Source organism: Martes martes (assembly GCF_963455335.1).
Source record: "Martes martes genome assembly, chromosome: 1".
Lineage (NCBI taxonomy): Eukaryota > Metazoa > Chordata > Mammalia > Carnivora > Mustelidae > Martes > Martes martes.
Window position 1 is genome coordinate 166,659,439 of NC_137888.1, and position 20,101 is coordinate 166,679,539.

The 20,101-nt window shown below is 51.9% G+C and overlaps 2 protein-coding genes across 5 annotated transcripts; one reads left to right on the forward strand and one right to left on the reverse strand.

The window, feature by feature from the left end:
* Positions 1–3,948: 3,948 nt before the first annotated feature.
* PRRT3 (proline rich transmembrane protein 3) lies at positions 3,949–10,804 on the forward strand (the record flags this gene model as incomplete). Its single annotated transcript, XM_080810464.1, has 4 exons — positions 3,949–4,017; positions 7,011–8,091; positions 8,304–8,459; positions 9,045–10,804. Exons 2-4 carry the CDS (start codon positions 7,068–7,070, stop codon positions 10,802–10,804), a joined length of 2,940 nt encoding a protein of 979 aa, XP_080666590.1. The 5' UTR covers positions 3,949–4,017; positions 7,011–7,067.
* A 132-nt stretch (positions 10,805–10,936) lies between these two features.
* CRELD1 (cysteine rich with EGF like domains 1) lies at positions 10,937–20,002 on the reverse strand. 4 transcript variants are annotated; one of them, XM_080828686.1, is made up of 11 exons: positions 19,908–20,002; positions 19,178–19,370; positions 18,863–18,945; positions 16,229–16,339; positions 15,811–15,902; positions 14,926–15,102; positions 14,746–14,841; positions 13,764–13,847; positions 13,513–13,608; positions 13,158–13,292; positions 10,937–12,349 (listed from the first exon to the last, which is right to left on the reverse strand). In XM_080828686.1, exons 2-11 carry the CDS (start codon positions 19,349–19,351, stop codon positions 12,135–12,137), a joined length of 1,263 nt encoding a protein of 420 aa, XP_080684812.1. In that variant the 5' UTR covers positions 19,352–19,370; positions 19,908–20,002; the 3' UTR covers positions 10,937–12,134. The 4 variants fall into 4 exon arrangements, with proteins under 4 accessions (XP_080684812.1, XP_080684815.1, XP_080684813.1 ...); XM_080828689.1 differs by having other exon boundaries at positions 10,982–12,349; positions 16,229–17,222; positions 19,908–19,999; XM_080828687.1 differs by lacking the exon at positions 19,908–20,002 and adding an exon at positions 19,573–19,613 and having other exon boundaries at positions 10,982–12,349.
* Between the last annotated feature and the right edge of the window lie 99 nt (positions 20,003–20,101).

Below are 20,101 nucleotides of genomic sequence, written 5' to 3' on the forward strand. Positions count from 1 at the left end.
AAATTCCAGGAACCCTTGAGGCTTAATATGGCAAGTTTAGTGAAAATGTCTAATGCTCTACCCACCCCATCCCGGTACAGGACAGCAGGCACAGAACAGCGGAGGTTCGCCAGGCTGCACCCTCTCCCACCTGTTCTGTCTTTTGTTTCTTTGCTCTTGCCTGCCAGGGACCAGCCAGAATGAAAATGCCAGCCAGCCGTCCTGGGCATTGTCTAGACAGGAGGCTTCATCATTGCCAGCCACAGCGCCTTTGTCTTTTCCTTCTCTCTCCCCTTCCTTGGGACCTCCCAACGTACTTTTGGGTGGGAGCTCTCAACGACTCCCAAGCCCTGTTGAAGTCCCTTCAAAACAGAATCCAAGTTGGAGGCCTATTTTCATAGACTCAAACTCCTAACGCAGTCTAGCTTTGTTCACCTCCCCGTCTCCCCTCTCTGAGGTACTTCCTCAGGGGGGGATGGTGCCATCAGTATTAAGGGTGCTGGTTCTAAATTCAGACTTAGAGCTTGGCCTCTTATTTGCTGTGTGACCTTGAAGAAATTACTTAAGCTCTCTGAGCTTCAGTTTGCCAGCTGTAAAGTGGACAGCATAATAACACATAGTTGTTGTGAGGATTTAAAAAGAATAATGCATGTACTAAGGTATGTAGCACAGCCCCTAACCAACTAAGTGCTTCGTAGATGGAGCCATTGACCATCGCCCTTGTGCTTAAATCATCCCCCACCCATCACTGGCCTCCCAGAGTCTCCAGGATGATGCTGGCAGTCCTATTGGAGCGCCCCACCTATACCTGGCACTCCATGTTCCCCACTTATATTCACCTCCACCCCCAGCCAGTCTCCTCTTTCCAGAGGATCAGCTTTCATCTTGGCCTCTGGCCAAAGGGATCATAATCTCTCTTGCCTTTGTTTGAAATCTCAAAACCCCTACCAATCCGTGGTTGGGAAACACAATGGGATTGGGGCTCCTGCCTCTAAAGACAGCAAGCCGGGAGCAGCCGGATGATCCTCTGGACTGGGGGGTTGGGCACTGTCGGGTCAGTAAGACTTTGCAGGGATGGATGGGTAGTCCTCCGTGGGGGAAACTGAGGAAGGGAAGCTCTGAGCCTGCTGAGGGAATCTCAGCATCTCCAAAGAAGTCTCACCAGAGAGTTCACAGGAGGCAATGAGAGGAGAGATCTGGACCCCTCAGCTTTGGTAGCGGACCCCTAGAGCTACCCTCCCTACAAGACTACCCATGAGGGAGAAGACATCAGTTCCTCAAAGGAAATTAGGATGCTACCAGGAAGAGAAATGGACCTTGAACAATGCTAAAAAAAAAAAAAATGCCAGTTATCTATTATATATAGAACCAGCATCCAGATGACGTCCCACAAGATCAGAACAACTGACTAGATCTAACAAGAGAAAAAATCAAGAAACAAATGTTGAGCCCTACACTGAGGGTCAAGAAACCAAATGCATACAAAGAGGTGGGGAAGACATAATAGATGGATACTGGGCAACACAGGGATTCAGCTGCCAGAATCATTAATGCAGTGTGAGGCCATATTAATGGAGGAGAATCTAAGAAGGGGAGGTGAAAGTCCAGCTTTGATCCCAACTGGGTTCAGTTCCAAGAGTTACACTTTATCTTTTTAAATATCTACTTATTTATTTTAGAGAAAGAGAACATGAACAGGAGGGACAGAGTGAGAGGTAGAGAGAGAGAGAGAGAGAGAGAGAGTCAGCCTCCATGCTGAGCCCGGGGGCCCAACATAGGGCTGAATCTCACCGCCTTGAGATCACGACCACAGCTGAAACCAAAAGTCAGACACCTAATGGACTGAGCCACCCAGGTCCCCCTTCAAGAGTTATGCTTTAAAGAAGACATTGTTGACCAGGTAAGAGGCCAACAGAGAAGAGATGTCACAATGGTGAGAGCCCAGAATCCTGTCCTTTGAGGAAAGGTTGAAAGAACCAGGAGGGTTTGGCCTGAAGGGAGAAGATTCTAGAGAAATGAGAGGTGCCTTTACAATTCTGAAGGGGTTCCCACAAAGAAAACAGCAGAGCTGGTCAGATGATTAGGTGAACTGGGAAAAACCCTGTCCTTCTAGAGTCAGAAAAGCTGGATTCAGGCTCTGAACACATTTCACACTGCAGCATGTCAGACACAGCTGAGGGCTGAGGGTTGCTCTTCTGTGAGACCCAGAGGTAGAGAGGGAGAGAAATCTCCACTCAACCCTAGGAAGAATTTTCTTTCTTTCTTTTTAAAATGATATTTATCACTCCTGTCTCTGATCCTAAAAGAAATACATAGTTGTGTAGAATATTGGTAAACAGAAACGCAAAATTAGATAAAAATCACATCAACCACTATTTACCTTTTAATAATTAGGAACAGGATGGATAGGTAGGAAGGTATATAGATGACAGGTAGATAGATAGATAGATAGATAGATAGATATTAACAAAAATGTGATCATACGAATAATTATCTGAGAGACTTTAGAGAATCACCATGTAAAGACGTATGTATAGGTATGTAAGGATGTTTATTGCAGTATTGTTTCTAGTAGGAATAAAAATAGCTGTCAGCCAGCTATACCCCCTTCAGTAGGAGAATCTGGGAACATGAGTAAATGACAGTGCATCCACACCACGCGGCACTGTGCGGCTAGCTGGAGGAAAAGGCTGGAGCTTATATGTATGTATTGCCTTCAGAATGTTTCCAACATACATTGCTTAAGGCCAAAAAAAAAAGGGGGGGGTTATAGAACAATATGCACAGTATGGTCCCATTTTTGTGAAAAGAAAGACATGCATATGTACGTTTTTAAATAAAAGAAACAATATGATGCTAATGGTGTGCACACCTGGGGAGGCTGACTTGAAGAGGCCAAGAGTAAGAGAGTGAATGTGTTCTTTGAACATTTCTGTGTTCCTTAACTTCGGACAATCAGCATACATCATTTTTATATCAAATGACTGAAATTTAAATAAATAAGCAACAATCAACCCTGGAAATTTCTCCATGGCATTAAAGATTTTACATCATATTAAGCGACCACATGTATTCCTTCTGAAGATTTCTCTTAATGTTTATTGAACCCAATGCTGGACATGGAGTATATCACAAGCTGTCCAAAGAGGGACCAGGGACATTAGAGTGTCTTTCTGACCTGAAAATGTGCAGACTCATAGGTCTAACCATACCTTAGGTAGGAAATTATCTGATAGGTACACTAGTGCTTGTGCATGAAGAGGTCTATGCAAGAATGGTCCTTGCTTTATTATTCCTGCTAACAAGAGGCTAGAAACAATCTACATGTTCAACCTCAGGACTGGATCAATAAAAAATTATAGGCTGACTATATGCTTCAGTTCTCAACAGCAGATATAAGAAATGAGATGGATCTGTAGAACTTTACATGGAAAATGTGCCAGGATATATTTCACAGTGAAGAGAAAAAAGGCAAGTTTCAGAACAGTATGTGCAGTGTGATCTCATTTCTATTTAAAATGTATATGTGACTGTGCATTGAAAAAGACCTGAAGCTACCTCTGAAGCTAACAAAAAAATAAAAAAAAAAAGAAAAAGAAAAAAGAAAAAGATCCAAAGGATAAATAGCAAACTGTAGGAAGGATTTACCCATAGGTATGTAAGTATGTATGTATCCCTGTAAGAATATAGGTATATAGGTATAAAGGAAGTGAGCTCCACGTCCCATGGGGTGTGCAAACCAGGATTGGCTGTCCCTTATTCAGGGAGGCTGCGGAAGGGATTTCCAAATTGCTCGGAGGTACCTCGGTTCTCCTCTTAGCCCTGAGAATCTCTGAGAGAGGGGAGGTCAGGACTGGGACAAGAATCCACCCCTAAGGGGAAAGGGTTAAGTGGGGATGGCGTTCCTGTGGGCGGGCTCCGCGATCGGCAGCGCCGGGCTCTGTTAGCCAAGTCTGAGCATCTCGGAGGATGCGGCGCGGCGAGCGGCTGCAGGGACGCGCGCAAGGTGAACGCGGGGGCTGCCGGCACGGCGCCCAGGTGAGGAGCTGGCCCAGGGAGGGGGCGATGGCAGGGCCCCGGCAGGGAGCGTGGCCTGCAGCCCCCTTTCTGGGCACGAGCGGCAGAGCCTGCACCATCGCCCACCCCCACCCCGGGACACTGCGGGAAGGCGCGGAGCCAGGGGAGAGGAGCCGGAGGAGGAGAGGTAACCCGAGCTGGACCAGCTCCCGAGGCTGCCCTGCGGCGGCCCTCGCCCTGCCCCCAGGCCGGCCTCTTCCCAGTGCCTAGGGCAGGGAGATACCCCCTATCCCTCACCCAACAAAAATCTCAAAAAATGTCTCCTGTAGCAGGAACCTAGGTCTGGGCAGCCCCCTCCTTGTCCACAGATGCCTAAATCTCGTTTGAATTGCGGCTGGTGAGCAGATAGCATATGCTTATCATTGAAGGCCTAACTCAAGTGCCTCTTCTGAAAAGCTTTTGGACCCCCATGTTCAAAATGAGCAGTTGCGGGTTTCACAACCCCTGGTGTGGTCATTCGCTGGCTGTGTGACCTTGGGCGATTTGCTAAACCCCTCTGAACCTCCCTTTCTTCCCCTCTGAAATGGTTATACCCACACCTGCTTGTGTTGGGAGGGTTGGACGAGATGGAGGACATGCAGCTAATCTTAGCACAGGAGCCTCAGTGGGTGAGTGCTCAACACAGGAGCACTGTTCTTAACCGGGACATGTGTTAGTGGCCCTTCAGGCCTTCCTCCTCCACTGGCCCCAACTCCTGACACCAACTGGGGCTTCTCTGTGGGTCCTCAGCACCTAGTTTGGGCTAGGAGTAGGGCATGGGGTTCAGCCAATGTTTGAGAAATGAAACTAACAAGACTTCAAGGCAGAATCTAAACTCAGTTTGGGGGATGGGTTTAAGGGATCTTTGAACCCCCTGAAATTGTCCACAACCTTGGATGAACCTGGACATTTCCGGGAGAGAGCCCCCAGAGTTTTCATTGGATTCTCAAGGTGTAGGTGAGGCACTAAGGATGAGAAGCCAGGGAACTCTGGGCACACCTGCTTCCCAGAGAGGAAGGGAGCAGGGCCTCTGCCCCTAAACTCACCCAGGCCTCTCCTCTCTCACAGTTGATGTGCTCCTGTCCCCGTCTCCTGGCCATCGGGTCCCTTCCTGCCTCCCCGGCTTAACTAGGGGCTCTCAGGAAGAGGAGCCTTTAGGGGATATCTACGCAGGGCCAGGCATATGCAGGGGGCTGAAGACAAGAAATAAATATGCTGCTGCAGCCCCTGAGATGCCCCAGGCCTGGGGAGGAGAGAGGAGATTACATTCTGTGAACAGGATGATGGGAAAGGGTAGAGGGGGTGTCAGGGAAAGAAATGTCTATGCTGTAAAGAGCCACCATCATATCTTACCTGGATTTTCTCTCCCCCTTTTACCAATTTTATTTATTTATTTTATTTGGAGGTGAGAGCGCGTGTGCGCCAGTGGGGCAGAGGGAGAGGGAAAGAATCTCAAGCAGGTTCTAGTGTCAGGACGGGTCCCTACGTGGGGCTTGATCTCATGCCCCGTGATCATGACCTGAGCCAAAGCCAAGAGTCAGATGTGCTTAACCAGCTAAGTCACCCAGACACCCCTCTCCCCTTTTAAAACACCGGGCTTGTTGCTTGTATTGGCTTCCTGTGATACTTAGGATAAAATCCAGGTGCCTCACTCTGGTTTACAAGGCCCCTTGTGATCTAGCCCTACCTTTCTGAACGTGTCTCCCTCTGCTACATTCTCCTTCCTTTGCTATACTCCAGCCACACTAGCCTTTTCGTTTCTTGAGTTCACTTGTTCATTCTGCATCAGGGCCTTAGCACTTTCTGTTCCCTTTGCCAAATACTTTCCCCCCATATCTTCAAATGGCTGGCACCTTCTTCTCATTCAGCATCTAGCTTAAATGTGACCCCAGAGGCCTCCTGCTACCCACTGTGTAAAGTAGCCCCCCATCCGCCTATCTCTTAACCCTGTTTTATTTTCTTCACAGCTCACCTTATTTAAAACTATTCATTGTCTGTCTCTTACCCCAAAATGCCAGCTCCGTGAGGGCAGGTATCTTGTCAATCTGTTCACTGCTTTTAATCCCCCAGGCCTACCACATACTATGTGTTCAAATTATTTGTTGATGTAGTTAAGGGGGCTGGTGGGGAAAAAAAGCTTTTGGACAAAGGGAAAAGTAAAAGGACATTAATGCTTATTAAACTCCTCTTATGGGCCTGGCCTATAATGTGTTTCGTTAGGTGAGTCTTGTAAGAGCTCCCTTGACTTAGGTTCCCATTTTACTGACAGAAAAACCACGATTTGGAGAGGTGAAGTAAGTCACCCAGGAAATGGCAAAGCTGGGATTCAAACCCAGATCCCTCTGTCCCTCTCCCTTTCCACCTCTCTGATATTTGAGCCAGGCCTTCGAGAATAGGATTTCATAGGGCGTCTGGGTGGTTCAGTCGGTTAAGCGTCTGCCTTCAGCTCAGGTCATGATCCCAGGGTCCTGGGATCAAACCCCACATCATGGTTCCTGCTCAGCGGGGAGTCTGCTTCTCCCTCTCCCTCTGCTCCACCCCCTGCCTAGTTTCTCTTGCACACACTCTCTTTCTGTCAAATAAATAATAAAATAAAATCTTTGAAAGGAATAGGATTTCAGCAAGTGAAGGAGGAGAGGGCATTCCAGGCTTAAATAGCAGGAGCAAAGGACTGGGGCACTGAAGAGTCCAGTGGGATAGGTAAGCAGCCTGCTGTGGCCTTGGAAGGCTAGGAGAGGAACTTATATTCTTTCCTGAGGGTAGTGGGGAGCCACTGAAGGTTTTGAAGTAGGGCAAGTGGCATGACCAAAGATGCAGTTTTAAAAGGTCACTCTGGGCAGCATGAAGAGGTTGAATAGGAAGGGGCTGGGGAAGGGAGAGCTTCTCCTTGTCTCTCTTCTTTCTTTCCCACCATCCTTCTTGGGGCAGCTATGGGCATTCCCAGTGTTCACATGTCATCCCCCCTCTTTTTTTAGGCTCATCCAGGGAGGACTGGAAGTTGAGTGTTCTAGGCCCAGGCATCAGAGTGGACCATGGCTCCCAGCCAACGGGGCCGTGGATGTGGCCCCCTGCTGCTGTTGCTGCTGCTGTCCCTGGGGGCTGGCCCTGCCCTGGGCCGGGGCCTTCCCAAGCCACTTGAGGACTCGGAACCACATCTGATCCCAGGAAACCACCCCCAGGGCCCTACAGGCACAGAGCCCCAGGCCCTCGACTTCCTCTGGGAAAAGTCCAGAGATGAGGGCCCCTGGAACTCCAATGTTCCCCATGCCCCTGCTGAGGAAGTACCTGAGAAGCCAGCAGACTCTCCCCTTGGCCCAGTCTTGCATGGACCTAAAGCATCCCACAGGGCTCAGAGAGAAGGACTGCCAGTAACTGATGACCTCCAGATGGCTCAAGGGTCAAGTTCTCATGGCTGGACAGGACTGCCTGACTCACAGGAGCCTATAGAGCAAGAAGCACCAGCTCCCCATCCAGTAGGCCTCCCCCATCTCACTTTCATCCCCATAACTCCCAGACTCCAACTTGGGATAGCCACAGTTCGTCCCTCCCCAGAACCAGAGGAGCCTGGAGGCCAAGTGGAACAACGACCACCTAGAGATGAGGGTCTGGTGGACAAAGCCAAGATCAGCATCTCAGAAATGTCCCCCTTAGACCACCAGGGCCCTCCGCACACTCTTGCTCCCCACTTGGACACTACCAGGAGGCCAGTGCTAGAAGAACAGGGAGGAGGTGAGGACTTCCAGGAGGCAGCTCGAGGGCCCCTCTTCACCCAACAGGATCCTGAACTCCCTCATGTTGGCTTTGTATCCCCAGCTGAGGTGGTGTCCTCTCAGGAGCCTGGGTCCCAGCCAGACCTGGTCTTGGCCAAAAGCCTTCCTCCTGCTGAGGGGCTGCCAGTGGAGCTCCCCAAGAAGACTGGAGGTGAAGAGACCTGGGAAGTCAGTTTTTCAAGTCCCTCGCCCAAACAGGCTGATCTTCCTGATGTTAGGGGCTCACCAAGACCCCAGCCCTCAGGTCCCCCTACCACAGAGACTCCTGATGGGCAGCCTAAGCCAGGTGGGTATCAAACTGAGGGTGCTGAGCAGTGCTGGGAGGGGGCAGTGTTCCAGGGTAGCTGGATGGCCCAGTTTCTGTGTGACCTCTAGTCCTTCTGGGTACCATTTTCCTCATTCTGCCAAATGAGGGTGATTGTGCCTCCCTTTTGTGGGCTCAGACTTCGGGGACCGCTGGAAGGTCAGACAAAGTGATGACTGCTTTTGTTATTTCAGAAATAGCGGCAATGAATGGAGCAGACCCCATCTCCCCCCAGCGGGTGAGAGGAGCATTGGAGACCCCAGGTACCCCCAAGTCCCTCATTCCTGGCCCCTTGGACCCCGGCCCAGCTACAAATCGAACAGAGAGCCCTGTGGGGGCCCTGCAGCCAGGTGAGGGCATGGCTAGGGCTCTGGGAGGGAGTGGGTACTCTGTCTAATAACTAAAAACCTGTGTGAGGTATCTGGGAGGAGTGAATGGGCACGAACACCGGCTTAAAGGAACTGACCAGGACCTCCTTCAAAAAACTCAGGATAATAAACTAATGCTCATTGGGTACTCTGGGACAAGTCATTTGTCCTTTGGGGGCTAGAATATTCTTAAATGTGACTTGGATATATTTAGTGCAGTTTCTCCAACTCCTGCAAATCAGTGGAAATTTTTAAAAATTCCAATACCCAGGCCCCATCTCAAGGAAATCTGATTCACTTGGTCTCCAGGTGATTCTAATGGGCAGCCAATGCTGAGAACTGCTGGTATTTTATTAGTAAAAGCAATAGGTCACATCATTTAACATTATTGGGTGTTGGGCACTATACTAAGCCCTTAATCCTGCCCACACCCCAATGAGGTAGGTGCTATTACCATCCCCATTTTATAGATGTGCTTAGAAAAGTTAAATAACTTGCCCACCACACTAGAGAATGTAGAAAATCAAAAGCACTTTTCAAAGGGCTATTTTAATATTGTTATTGCAGATGAAGCCGAGGAGTGGCCGGGGCGCCCCCAAAGCCATCCCCCAGCACCCCCAGTCCAGGCCCCCTCAACGTCACGCCGGGGCCTCATTCGGGTCACCACGCAGCGCGCCCTGGGCCAGCCACCCCCTCCGGAGCCCTCAGCCAGCTCCGTACCAACAGCCCCAGCCACCAGCCCCCCTGCCAATGCCACCGCACCTCCTCTGCGCTGGGGTCCGCTCCGGCGGGTGCTGAGCTTTTCCTGGGAGCTGCACGTCTATGGGGTGGGGGTGCTCTTCCTGTTGCCTGCATTGTTGGCACTGGCCTCCCTGGCAGCCGCCCCTGCGGGGCCCCGGCTGGCTCTGGTGGCGGCGGTGCTGGTGCTGGTAGCATCCGGGCTTCGATCCGCCTACATGCTCGCCGACCCTTACGGCTCTCAGGCACGGCTGGGCTTACGCGCCGGCCTGGTACTCTACAACCTGCCCTTCCCCTTGCTGCTCACTGCACTGGCGGCCCTGACCCTTCTCGGTCTAGGCGTGGGGCTGCCCCAGCAGCTGCAGAGCCCGCTCCTGCTGGGAGCGCTGGCGTTGGTGCACGGCGTGGGGTTGCTGACTACTGACTTGCTGTCGGTGCGGCCTGTGCTCAACCTCCTGGCTCAGGGCTTGTCGTGCGCCTGGGGCGCGACCGTGTCTCTGGGCACGCTCTGCCTTTGCCGTCGCCGCCTGCTGGACGGGCCTCGGGGCTGGGATGCCAGCCCGGGCCCGCGGCTGCTGGCCGTGGCCGGCGCGCTGGGACTGCTGGCCAGTGGCTTGCAGCTGGCGGCCGCGCTCTGGCTATACCCGGGCCCAGGCCGGGTGGGTCGCTTTTCGTGGGCCTGGTGGGGTGTCCACTTCTGGCTGCGCCTGCTGGAGCTGACCTGGGCCCTGGCCCTGGCGCTGGCTGCTGTCGCCGCCGCACGGCCCCGGCCGCCCACGGAGCACGCTTGCTGGGCTAAGTTGCTACGCCTGGCGTGCCCCACGCCCTCAGGCAAGAGCGAGGTGCCTGAGCGACCCAACAACTGCTATGCAGGGCCCAGTGGCGTCGGCGCAGGCAGCTTGGACATCAGCAAGAGTCTCATCCGCAACCCGGCGGAGGGCGGGCCGCCAGCCACGCCCAGTTCAGGCGCCTGGGGCTCAGCTGCGTCTTTGGGCCGCGGCCCCCAGGGTGGCCCGGGACTGTCCCGCAACAGCGTGGGGCCGGCGCCGTCGATGAGCGAGCTGGATCTGCGGCCGCCATCACCCATCAACCTTAGCCGCAGCATCGACGCCGCGCTCTTTCGAGAGCACCTGGTGCGAGACAGCGTCTTCCGGCGCTGTGGCCTGCGAGGCCTGGCCTCCTCGCCGCCTGGGGGCGCGCTGCGGCCGCGGCGGGGCAGCCACCCCGACGCCGAGCTCGACGGCGCCGGCTCTACTCTTATGCGGGGCCGCTGCCGGTCTCTCAGCGACGTGCGCGTGCGCGGCCCGGTCCCACCGCACGTCGCGGATGACCCTGACGGGGCGCCCTCTCGCAGCTCCATGGACAGCTTTTCCCGGGGCTCGCTCAAGATCAGCTGGAACCCGTGGCGTCACGGGCTGTCTTCGGTGGACAGTCTGCCCCTGGATGAGCTGCCCAGCACCGTGCAGCTACTGCCTGCCCCAGCCCCAGCCCCACCCCCCGCCCGGCTCGGGGAACCTCAGAGTGAGGTCCAGCCTCGAAGCAAGCCTGGGGACTCCCGCAGCGCCTCCAGTGACACCATTGAGCTCTGAGGGGTCGAGGAATGCAGGACCAGGGCCCCACCCTCGATGGCTGTAGGGCATGGCCCATTGGGACAGCTGAACATTTGAAAAACTGGCATTCCCGGGCTTCCACCTGACAGTCACTTGAAAACAGCCGGGCATGAACCTACCCCCGTTTTTTTGGTTTGTTTTTTAATATTTTTTTTTCCAGCGGGTATTTTGCACAGAGGCTGTGACTTACGCGGAATACAGGGTGGACATGCATGGATTTGGGTGTGGGATATGGGGTCCAGTTACCCCCAGACACCCCTCCAGACTCCCCAGTGTGGAGAGATGAGGCTTGCTTGTCCAGACTGACTGTCCTCTTTGTGCCAAAGAAATAAACCCTTGGCTTATGCCTCCCTCTGGCCATGCCAGAATCCTGTTCAGAGAAGAGGTAGCAGTCCCAAGTCCTGTGTATGTTGGGGAGGGGAGGACTTAAAAAGGAAAGGGCACTTGATTCTTGCGACAGAGGCTTTAGGAGTAATGGCTACCAATAATTTGTAGCACCTCTTGTCTGTTGTGCACTGTCTTCAGTTCTTCATATCCATCATCTTAGTTCTCATATTAAGCCTGAGTGGAAAGCACTATCATGCCCATTTTACAGATGGGAAGAGTGAAGTTCGGAGAAAAAGTCATTTGTCCAGGGTCTTTTGGCAAATGATAGCTGGCACTGAACCCAGGAAATTCCACTCCAAAGCCTGGTTCCTCCACCCCTCCAACTCCTAACACTACTTGGGGCGAAGCCTCTTGATCCTCCCTCTACTGTTCCTCCATCAGGGTAACCCTCAATTTCCTAGGGTTTTAGAATATTTCCCCAAGGGCTGGGGGCTCTCAGTAGCTCAGGCCAACCCATGGGGAGTAGGAGGCAGGTGATGAGACTGAAGCTTCTCTACTTTCCAAGACCTTTATTTCCTGAGATGAATAAATAATCGGTGGCTGAGGGGCAGGGGCATGAGTACGGAACAGGAGCTGGCAGCATGCAGCTGGCAGGAGGGGGCTGTGATGGGCCCACCCCTGCAGAGAACCCCCCCTCATCTGGAGTGGGGGCCGAAGCCCATTAGCAGTCACCACAAGGAGATACTTTTTAAAAATTCACACACGTTGTGAAGCCTGCCCAGCTCCCCCAGGCCAAGATCTCATGGCATCCATATTCAGAGCTACTTTTTCACCCCAAGGGCCTCACCTGCCCAGGCCTGGTGGATAGAGGGTGCTTACCCCACTCAAAAATAAAGCAAGCTGCCTCAAGTGTCCAGGCAGGAGAGAGGCTGACCTCTGGGGACAGCCTGGATGGGAAGAGATCCTACAGGTGTGGCAGAGATTATCTGCCCTTGATGAAGCCTTCTAGCACACGGTCACTGCGCTCTGACAACCAGTAGCCGGTCATGGCTGCCACGGCCCCGATGAAGATGGCGGTGAAGACCAAGTCGCCCTTGGCGGCCAGTGTAGCCAGCGCACAGATGATGACCCCGAAGAACATCTGCTGTAGCACCACCAGCTCGTCCTCTGTCATCTCTGAGAAGAAGCCTGCTGACTCTGAAGAACAAGAGATGCACCTGTTACTCCTCCTCTGTTCCTGGAGCTCCACACACACCTCATCATTGCTGCCGCATGCCTGCCTGCCTGCCTGGCAAACGATGTCATTTGCCACTGAGAACAACTCCGATGGGGCAGTTGTTGTCCCTATCTCACTGAATGGGAAACTAAGGCTCAGAGAGGTAAAGAGGTTTGCCCAAGGCCATGTGGTGGACACATCGGGACACGGCGTGTGTACTAGCCCAGCTCCAGAGCCGGATGGCCTGGCTTTGACTCCTATCTCTGTGACCTGTTTGTCACGTGGCCCTGGGTAAGTTATTTCATCTCTCTGCATCCTAGTTTCCACTGTGTAAGATGGGGATGAGAGTAATACCAACAGCACTGGATTTGTTTTAGAAGCAAAAGAAATAAACACATGCCACATGCTCGGGACAGCATCTGACACATGGCCAGAGCTGGCAAGTGGTCCCTATTGTCATCAGTGTGACTGTCCTTCATCTCATCACACCTACAGCCTGCAACAGCTCTCAGCAGCCCCAGGCAAGAATTGGTCCCATTGGACAGATGAGAATGGAGGCAGAGTGATTTGACACCAAGTGTGATTTTCTTTCTACCCTGGGAGGTGTAGAGTGGCTAGAAGTCAGCCTGGAGATAAGATGTAGGGTTTGAGTCTCAGTGCAGCCTCATGCGGGCAGTGCCCAGGGGCATGGGGCAGGGCCTGTGGGTGCCTGGAGAAGGGTCTTGCCTGTCCTCCCCCTGGATGAGCACCTCCCCTCCTCAGGTTTCTGGGGGCCACTAGGAGGCTCACCTGGGATCTGCTCCTTCACACAAATGCCCTCGATCTGTTTGTAGCCCTCGGCACAGACACAGCGATAGCTTCCCTCAGTGTTCTCGCACTGCTGGTTCTCTCCTGGACACACCTCTGTCTCACATTCGTCCACATCTTAAGGGAGGGTGAGCCGGGGTCAGGCCCCCACTGCCAGAGTTCCACATACAGCAGCCCTGACTCCCATCTCACTCACATCCAGACACTCCCCTCTGCCCTTGCCCAAACAACATTCCACCCTTCCTTCTCCTGCCCTGTCCATATCCCCCCAGCCATTCTCAATCCGTGGTGGACAAAGCACTCCATGGCGTCTATGCCCCAGTAGCAGGAGACTCACCGAGACACTTGGAGCCCACCTGCTGGTAGCCAGGGCTACACTTCTTACAGCGGCCCGGGCCCGCCCCCATGCAGCCCAGGCAGGCCTTGGCACAGTCTGGAGAAATGAGAGGACAGATGAGTGAGAGCTGCCCTTAGGCCCAGGGTGGGTTATGGAGGGGGAAGCCCCACTCCAGAAGAAACTGGGGGGAAAGGCATGGAGCAGCTCCTCCTACCTTCCCCACCACCCTCCGCTCTGGGACTGGCACTTACCTCGGCACTCATAGGAGCCCTCCGTGTTCACACAGAACTGGTTGGCTCCACAGCTGGCTCGCTCTGTGCCACACTCGTCAATGTCTGCAGAGAGGCCGGCAGGGCAGGAATTTCAGTCCCTACTGCACTAGCAGGGAAGCTGAGGCCAGGGTTGTTGGGGAACAGACCTGTCCCCACTCAGACGGTGTGCCAGAGGCACAGGTGCAGCGGGACTCAGGGCGGCCCAGCCAGAGACTGTGTTTTCCAATCTGCCTCGAAGCTAAGTGTGGCCTGAAACTGAGTTCTGGCCAACAGGATGTAAACAGGAGTGATATGCCCCACTTTTAGCTTGGCCTTAAAATGACAGAATTGGACTCCTCCATGCACTTTCTTCCCATTCTCACTTCCTGAGTGTCAGGTCGTGGAACACGGAGGTACCTGTCACCCAACCTCGAACAACAGAACCGTCCCAAGGGGATGACCACACAGTAAGACAGGCAGTACTAGGTCCCAGAATGATTGTGACAAGCAGAACTTCCCTGCCCGGCCTGGACCACTTGTTCTGAGACTGTGATAGAGATAAAAATAAAACTCTATATTCTTTAAGCCACAGTCTTTGGTGATCTTTCTGTTATAGCAGCTTAGCCTTTACCCTCGTCTATATAAATAGCAGGACAGAGACCAAACCAAGTCTTGAACCCAGGCTTCCTGACCCCAAGTTAAGTATTTCATTTCCCTGGCTAATCCTTTCTCAATTGTCAAGACTTGGCCTAAGTGGTACCTCCTCCAAGAAGCCTTTTCTGATTGCCCCCCCACCACAGAGCTGGCTCAGGGACATCTCTAACAGCACAGAGATCCGTCTATACTCTAACTGCCTGGTTACTCTTTTGCCTTTCCAACCAGGATGAGATCTCCATGAAGACGGGGACTGTGTTGGTCTAGTCCAGAGATGTGCGTGTTGATGGGGACCACCTTCCCACACCGAGGGCAGGGCCTCACTCACCTACACACTTAAGGTGATGCAGGGCCCAGCCCTTCTTGCACTGGAGGCAGTTTGATTCCTCAGGGCCTGAGCAGCGGGCACAGGGGCCAAAACAAGCTGGGGGAAACGGAGAAAGTGTGAGGATGGGCAGGCAGGCACCCCATTGGTTCCTGCCCAGCCCCATGCCTCTTGGCTACCTACCCGAACATACCAGATGGCTGGCGTTGCGCTCTGCCTCAAAGTAGCCGAGGCCACACTGGCCACAGGCCTCGCCCCCGTAGCCGGCTTGGCAGTCACAGTGCCCGCTGCCCCCTCGAGTCCCTTCCCCTTCACACTGCCCGTAGCCACCGCAGGGCTTCTCTGTGCCCCCAGGACAGGCTGTGGGCAGACACCAAACCAGGTAACATCACAAATACAATTGTGAACACAGAGAATATTCCCCCATATCATTAAACATTTTTGGGGAAGAAACTTAATTTTCAGGGCCACATAATACCTCATGGGACATGTACTTAACCAATACCCTCCTGTAGAACAGACTACTTACAAATCTTTCCTTTTATAAAGACTGAATTAATCATCTTTGTCACTAACTCCCCTTTTTGTTTGTTTTCAATTTATTTACTTTTTATTCTTCGGGTCACTAAGTCTTTATCTGAAGCTTCCAGAGAGATTTTTCTAAAAGGGGCTGGTAGTAGGTACAGATCCTCCCTCAGGACTGTGTGTAGAAAAAGGTGAAAACAGGGGCTTCAGTGCAGCACCTGCCTGTCCCTAGGTCACCTTAGTTCAGGGGATGGGTCTGATCTGATCCAGGCATAGGAAATGGGGGTGTGAGTGAGGGCACTTCTCATGCACATGAGAAAAACCACAGCCCCATCTGACTGTCTAGCCCTATTACCTTTTTCTCACAGCCATTCCCCACTGATCTGCTCATCTCAATAGCCCTGTGAAGCAGAGGAGAACTAAGGTCCAGAGGAATTATCTGAGCAACCTGAGCTCACACAGAGAGCTATGGGACAGAACCAGGACTGGATCCCTGGCTTTGGCAATGCCCGCTCATCCCCCAAGAAGAGCTTGAAAACTCACGAAGGCAGGAGGGCCCGAAGGTGCCTGATGGGCAGCAGAGCTTCAGGGAATCTGAGCAGAGCCACTGGAAGAGGTCTGGGGCTTCCTGCTGCCTGAAGGGGTTGGGGTGGGGATGACAGTAAGGGGGGCTGAGACAGTGCCAGAGGTGCTGCCCACCCCCCAGCCTCCCCAAAAATCTGTGCTACTACCCACCTTGCATATAAGACCCACAAGGCTACCTGACCAACACCCTCTCCCTATTTGGCAGAGGAATAAACTGAAGCTCAGAGTGAGAACCTAGGTCCCCCCAACCAAGTCCTTAGCAGATCTAGGTTTGGAAGAAAGCCAAACCAGGACACAGACCCAAGCATGCAACCCCCTCCTCTACCACCAGGCCCTGCCTGTGGCCCCCTCCCTGGGAAGGCCCCCAACAACTCACTTGTGAAACCACCAGCTCTCCACCAGTTCCTCACTCAGCTCCAGTAGGCGGTGGCACTCAAAGTCCGACTTGCTGCACACGCTCTCGAGCACCTCTACCAGGCGGGTCTCACTGCCCGGACAGGGTGGGGGTGGCAGGACTACGTTCCACCCCATCAACCACCCTCCTTAAGGTCTCCTCTCCCACCCAGCTTGTGCCCATGACACCAAAGGAAAGGCCAGAGGGTGTAACAGAAAGGGTACTCATTTGGGGAGTCAGATAGACCTGGGTTTGAATCTAGTTGAGTGACCTTGGGCAAGTCACTTAACCTCTCCCAAACCTCTGTTTTCTCATCTATAAAATGGAGACAATAACCCATCCTGCAGATGTGTTGTAAGATGCCTCAGTTCCTGCATTTGCGCAATGAAATGTAATACCCTTGCTGGGTATATGTGATTAAAAATACATCACATAACAAGTGTTGGCAAGGCTGTGGAGAAATTGGAAGCCTCCTACGTTGAAAGTGGAAAAGAAAAATGGTGCAATCACTGTGGAAAACAGTTTGGCAGTTCAGTTAAACATGGAATTACCCCAAGAATCAGTAATTCCACTCCTGGCTACATGCCCCAAAGAATGGAAAATAGGTGTTCAGACAAAAACCTGCACACAAACATCTGTAGCAATTCTATATACAATAGCCAAAAGGTAGAAACAATCCAGATGTTCATCAACTGAAGAATGGGTAAGCAAAATGGGGTAAAGCCATACAATGAAATATTATTAAGCTTTAAAAAGGAATGAACTACTGACATATGCTAATATGTTAATGTTATATTATGAACAAACCTTGAAAACAATACACTAACTGAAAGAAGCCAGACACATACAGATTCCAGTAAAACCAGCAAATCCACACAGATAGCAGAGTAATGGTTGCCAGGGGCAGGGGGAAGGGGAGAATGGGGAGTGACTGCTTCATAGGTATGGAGTTCCATTGTGGGTTGATAAAAATGCTCTGGAACGAGACAGTGGTAAAGGTTGCAAAACACTGTAAATGTACTAAATGTCTCTAGTGGCAAATTTTACATTATATATATATTTATATATGTTATTATATAATATATAATATATAAGAATATATAGTTATATATTATATTATTTACTTATATATATTTTTATATATGTATATAAATATATTTTTTACCACAATAAATTTTTTAAAAAAATATATACACACACACACATATATTCTGTATTTAAAGGGTCTGGCATGTGCCTGGCATATAGGAGGAGAGGACTTAAAAAACAAAAACTAAACAAACAAAAAACAGGAGCCAGTATACAGCTAGAAGTGTCCTTCAGGTTATCTTGGCCAATCCCCTCACTCCTAAATGAGGAAACTGAGGCCCATTAAGGGAAAGGAAAATGACCTATGTTACATAATAACAAAATCTTTTGTTTCTAGTGGGCATCACAGTTTAATCCTTACCATGATCCTATGAAATAGGCAAAGCAAGTATCAATATCCCCATTTTACTGATGAAGAAACTGAGGTTCAGAGGGGTTAAGTGACCTTCCCAAGGGTACACAGGGTCAGAACTGACAACCAGATCTGTCTAACTCCAAGTCTTGCTAATTCCTTCTTAACTTGACTTTGAAGAGTGGGAGGGCCTAGCACTCAGGCCTTTCGTCTCATGGTCTCATGTCATCCCATGGCTTTATAATACTGACTATATGCTGATGACCCCCTAATTCAGGTTTCCAGCTCCTACTTTTCCCCTGAACCTCAGATGCCTCAATCTAACTCTATTTGGCTGTTTAAGGGACATCCCAGCCCAATATGTTCAAGGACACCTAATCCCACCTCTTCCCTCTATCCTCTCTTGCTTCACATTTACCCATACCAGAAAACAGCCCCACTATTCACCCAGTTGCTCAGGCCCCAAACCTATAAGTACTTTTTATTCTTTTTCTCTCCTACCCCATAATGATTCCATCATCAAGCCCTATCAGTCCATCTGCAAAATATACCCAGAACTGGACCACACCAGCTCATGCTGCTGTCATACTTAGACTAGCCTCCCAAATGGTCTCCTTGCTTCCTCCACTCCAGTCCCTACAGTCGTTTTGCTACATCGCAGTGATCTTTTAAAGGTAAAAACAAGACATCACCTCTCAGCCCCAAACTTTCCAATGACTTCCCATTACACGCAGAACAAAATCTAAACACCATTCTGTGACCTTCAGGGCACTCTGGCTTCATGTTTGATCACTCTCATCTGCTCACTCCCATCCAGGCTCTTCTCAAATACACCAAGCTCAGTCCCACTCTGTCCAAATCTCTTCCCTGTCACATAGCTTGCTTCTTCGCTTCAGGTTTCGGTTCAAATGTCACACTTTGAACTCCATGCCTCCCACCCTTCCGTAGTCTATCCTGCTTTCCTGTTCTTCATTTGATATGACATTATTTACTTACTTATTCACTGTCTCTTCAACTGGAATTTAAGCACCTTGCAGATGGGATTTTGCTTGCCTTATTTACTGCTGTACTAGAGATGGTCAGTGATATTTGAGTCTCAAGAGTTTCAAGGCCCCCCACCAGTAGAGCCAAGATTGGGAGGTGGGGTATATAAACCCACCTCTCCAGCCCCTTACCTGTCTTTGTATTTGGACAATTTCTCTTCCTCCCAGGCAGTATTTCCACCTCCAAAGTTGTCCCGGATTGTTCTCTCCAGGCCCTGGAAACAGAGAACATTAGTAATAGCTAAGTACAGTGCCTGGCACATTCTAGCACGTCTGTGTTTCACTGCCCAGGGCACTGAGGCACAGAGAGGCAACCTGCCCAAGGTCATACAACTAGTAAGCAACCAAGCTGGTACTTGACTCATGCAGACTTGCATCCCAGAACTCTTCTTAACCCCTGTGCTATCATGGTTAGGCCATCTCCCACAAGGCTGCTCGGGCACCCACCTTGTTGAAGCTGTCGACCAGTCCCCGGCAGGTATGACATGGATGGAGCTCAGTTGGGGGAGAAGACTGGGGAGGTGGAGAGGGCTGGAGCCAGACGGGACCTGGGAGGCTAAGGAAGAGACTCAGGCCCCAGAGTAGAGGTGGGACCAGGCCCCTCCGGGGCAGTGAGGCCATCTTTTCCCAGGCTGGGAACCTGTAGGTAAGAGGGAATGGGAATGACTCACTGGAGGAGTCAAGTGAGAAAAAAAGGGTTGGTTCGGAGGTGCCGCGGGTCTGGGAGCCCGGATCTGTGTTATTAATAGGAGGCTAGACTAGGGGGACGACCGGGGGAAGGGAAGTGGTGAGAAAGGAGCCTGTTCTGCAGTTCCAAGACGGGAGTAAGTTATCCTCGTCACCGTGGGAGAGGTGGCCTGAATCCTTAGCAAGAGAGAAGTCAACTCATTGTTTCAAGGTCTGAATATGGATTGTTATTAGGGCCAGGATCAGCGGAATTTGGGAGAATGGGTCAGAGTCCAAGTATTAGGGTAGTAGAGGCCGGATGGGCGGTCTCGGGGGGGTGGGGGGGGAGGAGTCCGAAACGGAACCCAGGTCTAAGGGGGTGGAGCCCATATCCGGATATGAAGAGAAGGGGGTCTGGTTTGCAGGCCCGCAGGCTGCAAAAGCGCGGCCTCGAGCAGGCAGGGGAGGATCCAGACCCGCGTAGGCTGCGTGGGAGGAAGAGACGACCCACCCAGCCCGCTGGCGCCGACCGCTCAGTCTCCCCAACGCCGCAGCAGCCGCGGCCGGCGTAAGACGTGCGGCCTCCGCAGGCTCCGCAGCCTGGGGGGCGGAGCAGGGCCCACCCTTAGCCAATGGTGGCAGTCCATGTGCCATTGCGTCACCTCACGTCAGCCCCGCAGGCGGTGCCAGGCTGCACCTGTCCGG

Bases quoted from the DNA above. Each gene is read 5' to 3' on its own strand.
- CRELD1 (XM_080828686.1), bottom strand. From the start codon at position 19,351: ATGGCCTCACTGCCCCGGAGGGGCCTGGTCCCACCTCTACTCTGGGGC. The intron at 18,946-19,177 runs GTGGGTGCCCGA...CTCTGTTTCCAG, and splicing joins TGGTCGACAGCTTCAACAAG to GGCCTGGAGAGAACAATCCG. The intron at 15,103-15,810 runs GTGAGTTTTCAA...GTCTGCCCACAG, and splicing joins CTTCGGGCCCTCCTGCCTTC to CCTGTCCTGGGGGCACAGAG.